The 16,105-nt window shown below is 35.4% G+C and overlaps 1 protein-coding gene across 1 annotated transcript; it reads left to right on the forward strand.

The window, feature by feature from the left end:
• The first annotated feature begins 1,380 nt into the window (after positions 1-1,380).
• On the forward strand, positions 1,381-15,884 carry LOC141433219 (galactosylgalactosylxylosylprotein 3-beta-glucuronosyltransferase S-like). The gene is made up of 4 exons (XM_074095157.1): positions 1,381-1,733; positions 4,683-4,943; positions 5,028-5,298; positions 6,674-15,884. Exons 1-4 carry the CDS (start codon positions 1,636-1,638, stop codon positions 7,082-7,084), a joined length of 1,041 nt encoding a protein of 346 aa, XP_073951258.1. The 5' UTR covers positions 1,381-1,635; the 3' UTR covers positions 7,085-15,884.
• The last annotated feature ends 221 nt before the right edge of the window (positions 15,885-16,105 follow it).

A 16,105-nucleotide genomic window follows, 5' to 3' on the forward strand; every position in this document is an offset into this window, starting at 1 on the left:
AATTAAGTACAGTCGTGTCCATGTCGAGACACGCAAGTAAAATAAAAACGCTGTCAATTCCCACACGGCCGTACGCCCTAAGCTAAGATGTTGATGTAGGACAAACTTCTACTTACCAATCTTGAAAATGACATTTTTCACTAAAAAATGTATAATAATGAAGAAAAATAAAAATTACACAGATTACTTGTGATAATAGTGTACAATTTAGTTAAGTTTTTCAATTTTTTCCACAAAACAATAACACTACGCGCAATCACTATCTCACCACCACACTGAAGTTGTTGACAAGCATATCATGGGAGCCAACCTTAATGAAAAAATAAATCAATTCTGTGAAACATGAACAATGTATGTTTTTTTTTTATTATTGCATGCACTTTATTTTAAAATCGACTTTAATTACTTCGAGATAAGTACGTCTGTAAATATAAAGCTGTATATTTTTAAATTAAACAAAGAAAAATAAACTTTCGCTCAAATCGTAGAAATGCTTAGAAAATATAATCTATAGAAAATATATATTTGACAAAATTTAATGTTTTTCGGTAGAATCTGGCTAAAAATCTCAGCTAAAATTTTGTCTTCCCTCTGTAGTATGCTGGCTATACACCATCCTTCACATCGTCCAATCGGCTTGACGCTGCCGATTAGACGATAGGAAATAGGAACATAGGAAGGATAAGTCATTGGTAGGGCCGAAATGATCATGATGGACGAAAGAAATGCAAGACATACGTGACATAATTCATGGTAATTTTCTGGCCACAAAAATTTTTTTTCAGCTTATTATCTCCAGTATCTATGTAAGCTTTTTGCGCTTACCGTAACGATTTTGAGAATAGCCAGAACGGAGTGGTATTTTAGTAGTTTGTGCTATTATAATTAAAGCGTCACTCGCATCCTCTTAGCTGTATGGATAATGTACTCTTTGTCTATCAGGAATGAATCAAAGCAGAAAAAAATATATATTATAATTTTGTCTCTCCTTCCTCTGATCAAATCATCATTTGCAGTGTTGCCAGACACCCCACTTTTCTGCTTTTTACCCCGCATTTTGGCTACTGGCCCCGCTATCCGCGTGAAGCTATCGCGGATCCGCTTTTTTAAAATAATAATAATAATAATAATAATAATAATAATAATAATAATTGAATAGTGAAAATATATTTGAAGAAAAAATATTATCATTTTTCTTCGGCTTTTTAACGTGCCAAAAAAACCTAAAAACGTATTACGCAAATCTGCATTTTCATGAAAAATCCACGTTTTGAAAGCTTTTTGCATTTCAGCATCTGGCAACACTATCATTTGTCAATTTTGTTAATTTTGACATTTTGTCATCATGGCTCATCATGCCATGCATGACAGTAGGTAGACTAGACACTAGACTATATTTTGTTGAGTTGAGTAAGAGTAATAATAATAATAATAAACTTTTGTGTCCATTGTGATAATTATAATAATATATACGACACGACAATTTAATGATCCAGTGCGGTGCGAGGCACAGGATGTGCACATAAATGTAGCTGTAGTGCATGCACTTGTGATGAATACGATAGTTTTAATGTGCCTCTGGATCTGGAATAGGTTTTTCTTAATTTATGATCTGAGTGCTGCAAATTGTATATAATGAATTCTGTTTTTATACGCAAAAGAATATTTATTATGGCTTTATTTTTGAGTGCTGTTCTTATATTTTTCTTCAAAAGCAGTGTTGGGATTCAAAGGTAAAAAAAAAGCATTTAAATTAAATTAAAAAAAGCAAATTAGGTTAAAGTTAAATATTCATTAATAAAATTACTTATAAGTAGTCGTCTTTTTAAAAGTTCATTGTGGTGATTGTCTTTTAAGAAGATCATAAGCAACATTTAAATAAGTTACACATATCATAACATATTATTTTACTTTGTGGATTTCCTGTCATAACTTTATTAATTGCACATAAATTACACAACTAGATTTTGCTCGTATCATTAGTATATTACGATTCCTGGCTATTACTTTACTTTGTCCATGTTACTGCAATAGTTCACATTATTGGTATGCAACACCTATTTATTATTATTAATGAATTATAATTTTTTTATCCACATTAGTGGTCCGCAAGAGTAAAAGCCTCCTCCATCTTTTTCCATTCAACACCTATTTGTAGCTAATTCTATTGCTTCTACTGTTCTCTTACTCATCAACTAAGTATTTACAGGAAAAGTTTAGAACTACATACATTGAATTATCAACCCAATTTTATTAGTTAGTGAGGTCATTCTACAAAATATATTCCTAATGAGTCAGTCTTTTACAAGACTGAAAACAAATTATGAAAACTATTATTCTACCAATGTGCTCAGACTGATCTTCATATTGCAAGATTGAACTCAAATTATGAATGCTATTGTTTTATTATTATGCTAGAAATTAACATAAGAGTGGAATAGGGGCTGATTTCGATTAACTTATGTCCTGACACAAATACAAATAAGTTTTGTTAAAAATGATATTTTAATACAAGATTTTCTTGCTGACTGTACTTTTTGTTAACTGTTGGTACCTGCATTGTCATCTTATAATACGGTATTTGACAACTCCTGAATTTGCCTTATCATAATATTATTATGAAAATATAGATATACAGACAGTGTTAAGCGAAGAGAAAACTTAAATCGGTTGAAAATTGGATTTATAGTGAATTTTTGAAAAATCTATATACCTGTCTCTTTCTCAAACGCTTTTCTCTATGCAGCAAGTATGGCGGTACTGGTGTGTGACGTCAGATGCCAGTATGTCTTTCTCTGTCTAATCTTGAACTTCAAACCGTCATAATTTTGTTATTTGTAAAGGTAGCTTAAAAATTGTTTCTCTATTCGATAACAAGCATTGTGTAGTTTTAATTTATAAAACATATACAAAATAGTCAAATACCATATTGTTCCAATCGTTTATTTAACTTTTGACAGCTCGAGTACTAATTAAAATAGTGATGCCCTGATGCGTTACTGATTTGATTTCTTTTAACAATCGATTTTATTCATGAAGAAGTTTTAATTGATTTAACACATTCATATTTTATTTTTGCTCAACATTTTGCATTGTTTTATAAACATTCACAGGTGTTTAAGTTACTTTATCTTACATATTAAAATAAACCATTTATGTTAAGTTTATATGTTTATCACTTCTGACGGTACCTAATTTAGTAATTTTGACAATTATGAAGCGGCAAAACTGGACGCGGCAGCGACGCCAGTTTGTTGTCACTCACAACAAGACGCCCGTGGTAGGTATAATAAAAAAATTGTATTACAGTGCCTATTTTAGTGGTTTTAACTTTTAATCCCTAAAGGCATATTAATTTATTTATTATTTTTAAATGATTTTGATATAAAATATAATCACAATAATTTTAAATGTATGTTTTATTTATAAAATCGTTTTTTTTTTTGAAAGCGGTTTTTGTAGTCTATGGCCATTCATTACGAATGGCACATCACTAAGTGGGCGGAACCCGTCCATGAAGTACGGTATTTTCTGTAGTACATTGTACCGAAAATTATTGTAAAACTTCACGTGCGTGATCTGTCAAAAGTTAAATAAACTATTGGAACGACTATAACTATATTTCTGTATCAAATTTCAAGATTTAAGAATTCCAAACTTTCAATTCCCTCCTGCGGAGACCAACCTGGCTGAACCACCAAGATGTCACTGCCAGATTTTACTGACACCAGATTTACAAAAGTATGCTAAATTTCAATTCAATCCAACCACTGGAAGTGGGTTAAATTTAACTTGCAAGATTTGACCGCCACATACATACATACATTGCAAGTTAAATAAAAGGTTGTAAAAATACAGTACTCTGAGACAAAAAACATGAGCAAGGCTAGTGTGCAAAATCCGATGACTGAATTCTACCAAATCAAACCAATAGATTTGTGCTTAGAATGGGTCAAAAGATGAGAATATAATATTTTTTACCATTTTATCCATGCAATATTACAGCTGTCTAGCAATAGCTAGTCTAAACTACTCTAAACTTAGCTGTGGACAGATAAACAGATGGACGGACCAACAGAAGGGCATGTTAAGTGTTCCTTACTAAGGATACAGAACCTTAAAAGTATAATTGGCTCCTTGGAGTCTTTTTTGTATTTTTTATTTCAACTCCAAGTTTGTTACTTTTACGGGTGTCCTGTGAGACCAAATCGAAAAAAGACTCCAAAAAGCCAATCATAATCTGATTGCTTAGTAGCGACATCTCTTGTCTGGGTGAGCGGTTAGTTCCGAAAGAATGTGATGTCTCTCGATGAAAGCGGAACATACATGTCGCTAGTGCTGCTGCTTAAGTAGCATAGTAGATAAAAAGCAACCTGAGATATGTATGCATAGGGAAAAATTCGGCGGTGGTGTAGGGGTTATAGCACGCAGCATGGATTGCTGAGGACCTGGGGTCGATTCCCAGCACTGGTCTCTTTTTCTGGTTTTTCTGTGCATCCATGTAATAAAGTAAAAGTATAAACCATTAAGTACTATAATAATGATTAAAATATTTTTCTAGCTTGTACTAAATAATATAGCCCATATATAGCAACAATACCTCACTCGGACATCACTATATGCTTTTAAATATACTTTTAGCTCTTGGTGGTAGTTAATAAGGACATATTTATATTTTCCAGCCTTGAAAACATTTCTCCTAATAGCATACCAATAACTGTAAAGAATAAATTATGCCATGTGAGTTTTGAAGATGAAAGAAGTCATTTTAGCAACAAATCTGACATGAAGACAATATATTTTGTAACACCTACATATCCAAGGCCGCAACAAGTACCTGAATTAACAAGGCTTGCTCATACTCTAATGCATGTGCCTCGAATACATTGGATTGTAGCTGATGATCAGCCAACATGTTCTGATCAAGTGTCAACAATTCTCAAGTAAGGCATCAAAAAACAAATGTATTATATAAATGTTAGGTATCAATTGGACTTGACTTGACAATCTCATTTTGTCCATTTTAGGAGGTCCGGCCTTCCTTACACACACATATCTAGCCCGAAGCCGTATATTTACAAATATGCCAACTTTCCACGGGGAGTAGCGAATCGTCGAGCAGCCTTAAACTGGCTTCTAGATAATGTCAGCGAGGGTGTTCTTTATTTTGGTGATGATGACAATACAGTGGACCTTCAGCTCTTTGAAGAGATACGACACACTAAGAGAGTGTCCATGTTCCCCGTGGGTTTAATTGGAGGCTATGGTGTGTCTTCACCAATTGTCAAAAATGGAAAGGTATTTTTTTCTCTAATCTAAACCAAAGCAGATTATTTTTATACTTAACTTTAATTTTTATGTTATGTAGAGTTGCAGTTTTTTTTTCTTATTTCGTTGAGGCTTTGAACACTCCAGGTGATCATGTCAGCCTCATGGGTGCTCGCTCATTTCCTTACACAAGGGACATATAAAAGAAGTGGTATATGCAAATGGCTTTGTCAGATGTTGGCTCTGAGAGCCAACAATTGATCTGGCTATTGTGTGTGGGACCCAAACCCCCAAGAACTCTTCATCTCAAGTCTTAGTTCTGAACACATTCCAACAACAAATGGGACAAGTCTTTACTGCATTCAAGTGGAAACTTGGTGTGAATATTATAAATGTGAAAGTGTGTGTGTTTGTATGTTTATGTGTTTGTTTGTTTGCCCGTCTTTCACGTCGAAATGGAGCGAAAAATCGACACGTAATTTATGGGCCAGTGATTGACATAGGCTACTTTTTATCCCGGAAAATGCAGTTCCCGAGGGAACAGCGGCGCGATAACCGAATTCCACGCGAGCGAAGCCGCGGGCAAAAACTAGTATTATGTATATGTCGGCGGCCGATCGTAAAATCCGCCAAATCACGTAATTCCCGGGCATATCGTGAAATGGCGCCATTTCATGAATTGGCTAAGGGACATCCGCCATATCGTGAAAAACTCAACGTTGACGATTTGCCTAGTGACGTATAGGCAAATCATGAAATTCCTAGGCATACCATGAAACGCCGCCATTTCATGATATGGCCAGTTTAGGCAGGTCATGAAATTCCTACGCATATCATGAAACGCCGCCATATCGGTTCTGGCACTTCGCCGGCCGCTGTCGCGAACGCTCGCTCGGCTCGTGCGTTGTGTTCACAATTAACACATTCGCTGCCGCGTATACGCGGCACACACGCTGAGTATACGCGGCTACTCCCTTTAGCTCTAGCTCCCCTAGCTCCCTTGTGCAAACGTCACCCACGTCACCCACGTTCATTAACATGTTTGTCATACTGTATTAAGTTTTGATTTCCAAGTAGGTAATTAAATCGACATGATAAGGGTAGGTATACTTACTGTTGACTCGTAAGATTGTGCGACTGTTCGAGTGTGGTTCACATTCGTCTTAGGCGGTTTTTTTTTCTAGTATACCATTGATTAGGTTAATTTATATCGTTTTAAATAATAATATTTTTGAAAAACTTCTAGATAATCTGAAAATTTATTTTAAATATAAGGTAAACTATCTGGAATAGTCAAGATTACCTGCCAAAACAATGAATTATATTGCTGTATGCATGATTATATTGCTGGAATCAATGAAGCTTAATAAAATTATGATCAAACTTCTCTTCCATCCGTTTTCAGATAGTTGGTTTTTTCGACTCTTGGCCAGCCTCACGAACATTCCCGGTCGACATGGCGGGGTTTGCAGTTAACATTGAAATCCTTAACCCATCAGCAACCATGCCCTTCATCGCTGGACACGAAGAAGACAAGTTTTTGGTTAGTTTAGGTGTAAAATTAGAGGATATAGAACCATTAGCTGAGAATTGCTCCAAAGTGCTAGTTTGGCACACAAGAACAGAGAAGTTTAAGAAACCTACACTAAAGATAAATATTGATAAGCTTGATAACTTGCCAAAGTATCAACACTTTGTTAACTTGCTCAGAGAAATTTCTAGGCTGGGAATGGCCGTACTCGATCCAAAGAATGGGACAAAAACGTTTATAATACGTAACCGCAGAACTTACGAGACACTGCATGGCCTTGATTAACCTCTAATTATGTTACCTTTGAGCAAACATTCATAAAATGAATGCTGTAAGCGTTATTGCTGTAGATAGGAACGTGAATAACAAATAAGGATGCCTCTTATATGTATATATTTATATTTATGAAACGTGGCGTTATATCGCCTGTTCAATAAGAAACAAGTAGGTACCTACATGAAAGAAATCGGGAACTAATCCGAGAGATCATACGAGTACACTAGGTATAAACTAACCTTTCTATACGTGACGGTCCAGTCAAAAAGGCGCGACCGGCGGCGCGGTGAGTATTCCTTTGCTGCCAGCTAACCAATCTGTAGTCAGCTTCCGAAACCGCTCGCCGTGCCATCCGTCGCTCTCGCTCATTGTATTGGCCGGGCCCGGGCCGTTAAGGCATGTGACAAGAATATTGCAGTTTTTAGCGATGCATATGATTTGCTTTTAACAATTCTTAACTTAATTAAGTTGATTGCACATTTGGAAATACAATTCGGCGTAGGTATAAAATGCTAATTTAATTGATCTGATTTATTATTGAGTAGGTACTAAACTACCTACGTACGAAATAAAAAAAAAAAATAGCGCAACTAGGAGTCCAAAAAGATTGCCAGAAAAATAAGCAAAGTTCCATTTATTTAATTAGAAACGCATGTCGAGATAAGTGTCAACATTTAATAAAGCTGCCGTGTTTTGACTGCTCTGGACAAGTGCGTTCATCCGATAAAAGCCCTGAATACCTACCTACTGTATAAGCAAAGCTTTTATCCGCGACTACGCCCTCACGTATAACACGTAAATTCTACTGAACAATATTAAAAACATTTATTTAAACCCGGGCTTTCTGATACCAACCAATTTTTGATTCAACTAAGTATATACATATATACATCTGAATTATTTAACGACTTTGCTTAACTACTTCACTCGAACAAATAAAAAACAGAACAGGAAAATCATGGATTATTAATATTATTATTGAAGTTTCCAAATATATCAAACCCACTCTCGCTAAAATTTATTGGAAATTATTAATTCAAAAGATATTATTTTTTATTGTTAGTCTTCGAGGGAACGGATACCCTTTGAATATTTCCGTCCGAATGACCTGGTCTTAACTTCGAAATCCCCATCCAATTCAATGGTTATAATGTCATCTTTACCTATATTAAAAATGCGAAAGTGTGTTTGTTCCGTTTTTACGTTTTAACTACTAAACCGATACTTGAAATTAAATTTTGCATACCTGTATATTGGAAGGCCAGAATAAATAATAGGATAATGACGTTATGTGTACCTACTTTACACATTACACCTTTGCTCCTCGTACCGGCCGCGTATTTTTTCCATTGGCACTGGTTGGTTTTAGTTTCTGCTGTGTTCTTGCTAGTCATTAGATAAGTACCTAGTTTTTTTACATAAGAAAAATGTTATCACTTATCAGTTATATTATTTTACTATGACGGAGTCTATTGTAAGCCCATAGGCGAAGGGCTTTTAATGACTCGAGCAAGTTTGTAATCCCCTTACTGCCCGTGATACATACAATGATTTTCATCACATTACAAGGAAAAAAAGCAAAAAATAAAATTATTTTGTGTCTAAACACTTCACAAGTCGGCAAAAGAAAGAGACTAAGAAAACAACTGAATACAGTAATGGCTACCAGCCAATACAGATTGTCACTTTTTAGGGTTCCGTAGTTAACTAGGAACCCTTGTAGTTTCATCATATCTGTCCGTCTGTCTGTATGTCCGTCCGTTACTGTCGTACCGTTAGTACTAGAAAGCTGTAATTTGGCATGAATATACATATCAGTCACGCCGACATAGTGGTAAAGTGGAGGTGATTTTTTTTCTCGACTAACCCTATGTGGGGTATTGTAGGTTAGGTCTTTTAAAACCATTGGGGGATTGCCCAGAAAGAAATACGGGTACCTACGTCCACAAATCAGTCCGTTAAATCAGTACCTAATAAGTTTTTGGTAAAAAAATATTTTTTAATACAAGGTTTTTTTGCTGACTTTACTTTTTATTGACTGTACTTGTATTGTCACCCAAACTACATTTGCGTACCAAATTTTAAGTTGATGCCATTAACCGTTGAAGAGTTCCCTCCCGTGGAGACGATCCTGGCCGGACTACCAAGATGTACCAGATTATTCTATCGTCACGCAATTTACATAAGTATACCAAATTTCAAGTTAGTAAATCCAACCACTGGAAATTGGCCGAATTTAACTTGCAAGATTTGATTACAGACATACAGACAACAAGACAGGTGATACTTAATAAAAGCTTGTCAACACCAAAGAGATAATAATAATCGATGTATTTTTTATAAACCATTATAAAGTATTTATAAGTCTTTACATACATTTCCACTTCGTCATTTCGTTATCATACCTTTGCAGACAAAACATTTTTCATCACACTTGCTCGTCAATGATGTTATTCCATGCCTGTATATTAAAGGACAATGGCCTCAATTGTTCCCGCGGGAATTACGTATACTTTTTGTGATCACTTCTTACTTTATTAATGCAGAGTTCAAGTAAAGTAGAGACGCCGCCGGAATTACTAAGTAAACCACAAAATGCAATGAACAGCATGTTGACATCAAAATTAAAGAGAAATTCAAATCCAAACAATAGTACAGGAAAAATGGCATATTTTGGCGGCAAAATATGTACACCGATGGGGTATTTTAAATCGATGACACCGATGTAACTTTTTTATAACTTTATCTTGGCACTATAGTTGGTTTTGATAGGTATTTAACTAAATGTAAGCAAAACAACGTCAATTGGTGTCTTAAATATTGAAATTCCCCCAATAAACTATCTAAACAATTACATTTCTGTATTGAAATAAACTAGTACTTAGTCTAGTTTGAATTACAATGATAGATATGTAAAATGTTTAAAATCCTTGAATGTACCAAATTTGTCAGTTGAAGTTTCTTTAAATTTAGTTAAATATCTATCCAAACCAAGTCTAGAATTGGGATGTCCCAATTTTTGACAACGTATAATAAATCAAAAACCATTTGGAGCAATAGGCTTTGTGAAGCGTTTTCAGAAATCAGATTCCAAAAATATGACAAACTGAATTAAATAAACAAAATTAAAGTAATTACCTTCATTTGACCCCTGCAGTGTCCCGTCACAAAGGCAGTTATAAAGCAGGTCTACACTCTACAGCAAATTGCCAGTTTGAAATGTTGCTGCCCTGCTTATTAGCAAAGAGTGACAAAGATAGAACTTAAATCACATGATGCGCACCCGGCCTTAAACAGTTGTCATTTATCGTAAAGTCCGAAATGTATACGAGTATTTCCAATGTATTTTTACAAATTTAATTATTTAATTACTACGTTACAAGTAAATACAAAAGAATTTAAATATCAGATTTTATTAAAAAAATATCTATTTACTATCACACCATTAAATAAACAGGAATAATCGAAGCTAAAAGAAGAGAGATAAATAAAACTATTTGTTTTGGTTCATTTAGGACCCTAAACCGTGCTTTTATTATTGTCACATTGTAATGCCACAGATTGGTTGGTATGTACGACCTGAATTTTTCTAGGCAATGGAACGTGGCTGTCCCACTGTGACGTCATCCAGCGTATTTCGTAAAAATATTATAAAAAATTAAATACTCATCCAAATTTAAAATCAATGAAAAAGGTATCTTAAAATATCCTATTCTTTCCAAAAATAAAATGAAAACTACAGGTTATTTTTTTGGTGCATCCCAATTGAGGATCTACCGAGTCCTACCAAAATTTAGGCGCCCTACCCCCTCCCAGGGTGTAGTGGGAAACGCTAAAAAAAATGCAAATTTTACAAACTAGGCAAGTAAGTGAGGTGTTATTTTCTATATATATACTTTTTTAAACTGGATCGAAGACCAGACCCATTCTCATAGGATCAGTATTTTGCAAGATATGGAGAAGCCGTGGTGGCCTAGTGACATATCGCCTCTCAAGCAGAGGGTCCTGGGTTCAAACCCGCACCTCTGAGTTTTTCGAAATTCATGTGCGGAATTACATTTGAAATTTACCACGCGCTTTGCGGTGAAGGAAAACATCGTGAGGAAACCTGCACAAACCTGCGAAGCACTTCAATGGTGCGTGTGTAGTTCCCAATCCGCACTGGGCCCGCGTGGGAACTATGACCCAAGCCCTCTTGTTCTGAGAGGAGGCCTGTGCCCAGCAGTGGGACGTATATAGGCTGGGATGATGAACTCTGCGCTCGGCCCGCGCTGTTTGTGACGACGGGCGACGGGCGCGGGCCCGCGCACGACCCGTCCCGCGCTCGACCCACGCCCGCGTTCTGTGTGAAGGCGTCCATATACCGCCATGCAAATACGCCCGTCGCGGGCCCGCGCACGACCCGCGCCCGCTCTCAGTGTGTTGCCCTTTAAACCCAAAATTGGTCGAGGTAAAAGAAAATTATTTTGTTTTCTATTTTTCAACAAATACCCTCATATCTCGCAAAATATTGATCCTATAAGTAGCACAAAAAAATACATAGAAAATGGCACCTCACTCGCCTAGTTTGTAAAATTTGCATTTTGTAAACGCTGCCTCCTGCTTATACCCCCTGGGAGGAGGTAGGACGCCTAAATTTTGGTAGGACTCGGCAGATCCTCATTTCTAGTGTCATGATAAAGTTATAAACAAAGTTTCAATGATGTACATATTTTGCCGCCAAACTGTCGTATTTAGTCTAAATTTTTCTGTACTACAATTGAATGGAACAACAGAAACAAACGTGCGGAGTTTTCTTGAAATGTGTTAGGTATATAATAGTACATTGTGACTTAAGGGCGGTAAATAAGGAATTACGAACGAGAGTCTATTAAAAGCCCGAAGTCGAAGACTGAGGGCTTTAATGAGTCGATGTTCGTAATTCTAGTACCGCCCGTGCGACATACAATGTTTTTCATCACATTAGCGAGTAAAATTTTATATTTCTAAAAGAAAAAATATAATTGTTCCAAATATTGGCGATACCTTAGGCTGCGCTCTTGGTAGCGCCGCCCTCCCCCTCCCCCTCCCGCGGCTTGTGCCGCAGCACCATCAGTACGGGCGATGACTCAATTACCGACCTTGGGCTTCATGACGAGAAAATTAGTACGGGCAATGACTCATTTACCGACCACGGGTTTCATGACAAGCACATTAAGGTCGAGGGTTTTATTTGGGGGGTTGCAACCAAGGTAGCCTGCATGTTACGACACTGTTTACGAGCAAGTGTGATGAAAATTATATTATACGTATTAATATCTTTCAGTAGTTAGTTACTATACTATTATTATATTTTATTGCGCGAAAGCTTTTGAGTGTTTTTGATTTGTCTATATGTTTGTCACTCTTTCACGCTGAGAGGACGGGACGGATTCTGATAGTCTGGCACATAGGTAGTTCGTAACCTGAATTGACGAGAAGGATATTTTTGTATCAGGGAATATTGCAAAGCTTCCGCGGGATGTCTAGAAACGAATTCTTCGCAGGGGAAGTCCTAGACAGGGGGGTTACTACGAAATTCGAAAATCGACGTTCGTATCGTGCCTCCCTCTCACTCTCGTATTCATAAATAATATGAGCGAATAATTTCTCATATTTATATTATGTTATATTTTCTCCATAATTTGAATATATTTCAGGTGCTCGTAAAAAACGTTTTTTTTTTTAATTTAATCGTTAGTGATAAAAAGGTAGTTGTGAAAGATTCGAATAAGATCGCTAGTGATAGTAATGTTAAAGTCCAAATTTTGCAATACTCAATTAATAGGTAAGTATCTATGTTAACCTAGTAGCACCGGGTGATTTTTAAACGTAGGTATTTGTTAGTTAGGCTAAATAATCTGCTGCAACTTTTAATTACTACAATTAACATAACTAAACTTGTTTGGACAATCTAGATGTAACATGAATAAATGGAAACATAAACAATGCTCAAAAATATTATAATTTTTTCAAATACGAAAATTCGTAAGTACCTACGTGATTAGTCCCTATACATTATGTTTATATTGCAGTACCTAGGCATGTTGCACTAAGATAAAATCCCATTCTGTTACTTAATTGTTTGTTGTAGGTCAGAAATAAGTGGTGTAAGTAAGAAATTAAGGGCCGATTTCACTACTCATTGATAAATACGGTATTTGACAACTCCTGATTTTGCCATATCTTAAAATTATTATGAAAATATAGATATACATATAGTGTTTAGCGAAGAGAAAATTTAAATCGGTTGGAAATTGGATTTATGGTGATTTTTTGAAAAATCTATATACCTGTCTTGTTCTCAAACGCTTTTCTCTATGCAGCAAGTATGGCGGTACTGGCGTGTGACGTCACATGCCAGTATGTCTTTCTCTGTCTAATCTTGAATTTCAAACCTTTATAACTTTGTTATTTGTAAAGGTAGCTAAAAATTGTTTTTCTATTCGATAACAGGCATTGTGTAGTTTTAATTTATAAAACATATACCAAATAGTCAAATACCGTATTATATGTGACGGATATCCGTCATAAAAACAGGACCTAATTTATTTTGACGCTTATCTACTGCCCAAAACGTAAACTATCCGATACTCAGATGACCAAGTTTGTATACGCATTTTACAAGCTGCGAAAAAGACCAGGATTCCATTTCGCAAACAACCGGACATTTGAATTTGTAAGATCCGTTCTTGGGCATTGGCCTTCTCCCATCAATAGATTTTTTTAAATCTGATCGGCTTTATCGGCCACCCCGCGCGCGTTATGTTCGATCAAACTTTCATTTTTTGTTTTTGGCTGTGCCTTTCGATTGAGCCAGCGTCATGTCGATTTCTCTTATAAACAAATTCGTAGGTGAAGAGTCATTTGCTATTCCTGAAAAGAGGTAATCACAAACCCAAAGTAAACCAAAAAAGCCACTACCGTTAATAATTATTTATATTTAGATAGTGTATGTTCATTACTTTAATGATAATTAATACCCAGGGAGCGTTTTAGTAGGTACCTAACCACTACGATTTATATATATATAAATATATATGCACAGTTCTGTCAGCAAAACGATCTCAATCTATAATTCACATCACACATCACACACACACACACACACACACACACACACACACACACACACACACACAGATCACAATACAGACAGAACAATATCATAGAAAATAACAGAATATATAATAGAGAATATGACAGAATTGTGCAAGTACAACAAATATTTCTTTTTGTTTTTGCTTAAATTGCAGAAGCTCTAAAATATGACTAGGAAACGGAACCTTCAATCTAATCACCTCGTTATATATTGTATTTCGATCCAATTTATGAAAAGTGTAAACAAAGACGCCATTTATCCGACCACAGACATTCAATGATTTGAACACCCAGAACCTATTGCAAAATAATTAATCTGTTAAGTAAATCGATTAATTTATTAATTGAATAGATCAAAGTATTTTTGCCTATTTTATTATTTACAATAGTTGATATCATTCCAAAGACTGTTTATTCAATTATAAAAGCAGTAACTATTTTTAATTTTAAGGAAAGTAAATAAAAATCGCTTATACATCCGCGCATTAAACGATTTTTAAAATGTCAAATTTTTCACCATCTCTACGCTAGTCTATGCTACTACAGATTATACACATGTTTCAATCAAGAAATAACGTCATGTTTTTCAAATGAAAAATAAATATTGAAATCAAGTGAATATTGGTGAAAAAAGTGATAAGAAATCTAGTTAAATGACACGAATTATAGGTAAACTAGCTTTTGCCCGCGGCTTCGCTCGCGTTAAATTTGGGGTAACAATTAACATACATTTACTTTCTGCGATCCTTTTTTTTTCGTTTTTTGATTGTTTTTTCGGAGGATTAGGTACATGGAAATATAACTACAGTAAGACGTTGTTTTAGACAGATGGTGCACATTTTGGAATTTAAAAATCAACCTACATACGTAATTAATCATTCATAATTCGTACCAACTCTGAAACCCTGTTTCGCTGAAACGTTAAAGACGTTAAAGTACTACGCGTTTCTTTTGCCGGCGACTTCCTACACGATATAGGATTGTATCTCGAGAAATTGTAAAGTCCCCGCGGGACATGAATTACTGTTATGATCTATTTTAATATTCTTAATTGTCGATGACAGACATATTGTAGTTTTTTATTATAGAAAGAATTTTGAAAATCTGCCCCGAAATTGAAAACACTTGTTGTTATTCTGCGGAAATTTTGCATTTTAAAAAAAGAAGTCTGTCCATCAGGAATATTGTAGCTTTCTATTGTTAATAGAGATTACCCCCAACAAACAAAGAAACAAACAAAGTTGAGATATTTTCCTATTCCATGGATTTTTTTCTAAGTGTTAGTCTTTCCCTAGTGCACCTCTGTATTACTTTAGGTCCATCTATGCCAATTTCAAGTCTCTAGCACCAGTAGTTTTGGCTATGCGTTGTCTGTCAGTCAGCCAGTCATGGTACTGTTCAGGTGGAGTTAGGTATAGAATTATAAATAAATCAACCCTGAAGTTAAATTCACTTTTTGCTATCCCGCGGGAATTTTACGTTTTCCCGGAGAAAAGTAGCGTATGCCAATCAGGGATAATGTAGCTCTCAATTGGTAAAATATCTTTTTAAATCAACCCCAATGATGAATTTACTTATTTCGATCCTGCGGGAATTTTGCATTCTTCTGTAGAAAAGCAGCCTATGTCAATCAGAGATACTGCAGATTACTATTAGTGAAAGAATTTTTAAAATCAGCTCCGAATTTGGATTGTCTTACTTACTTCTACCTATCCTGCGGGAATTTTGCATTTTCCCAAAGAAGAGTATACCAATCAGCAATAGTGCAGCTTTATATGAGTGGAAGAATTTTTAAAATCAGCTCTGAAGTTGAATTCAGTTTTTTCTATCCCATCGGAATTTTGGATTTTCCGAAAAAAAAGTGGCCTATGTCAATCGAGGATAGTCAATTATATCATATGAAAGAAATTT

Source organism: Choristoneura fumiferana, chromosome Z, assembly GCF_025370935.1.
Source record: "Choristoneura fumiferana chromosome Z, NRCan_CFum_1, whole genome shotgun sequence".
Classification (NCBI taxonomy): domain Eukaryota; kingdom Metazoa; phylum Arthropoda; class Insecta; order Lepidoptera; family Tortricidae; genus Choristoneura; species Choristoneura fumiferana.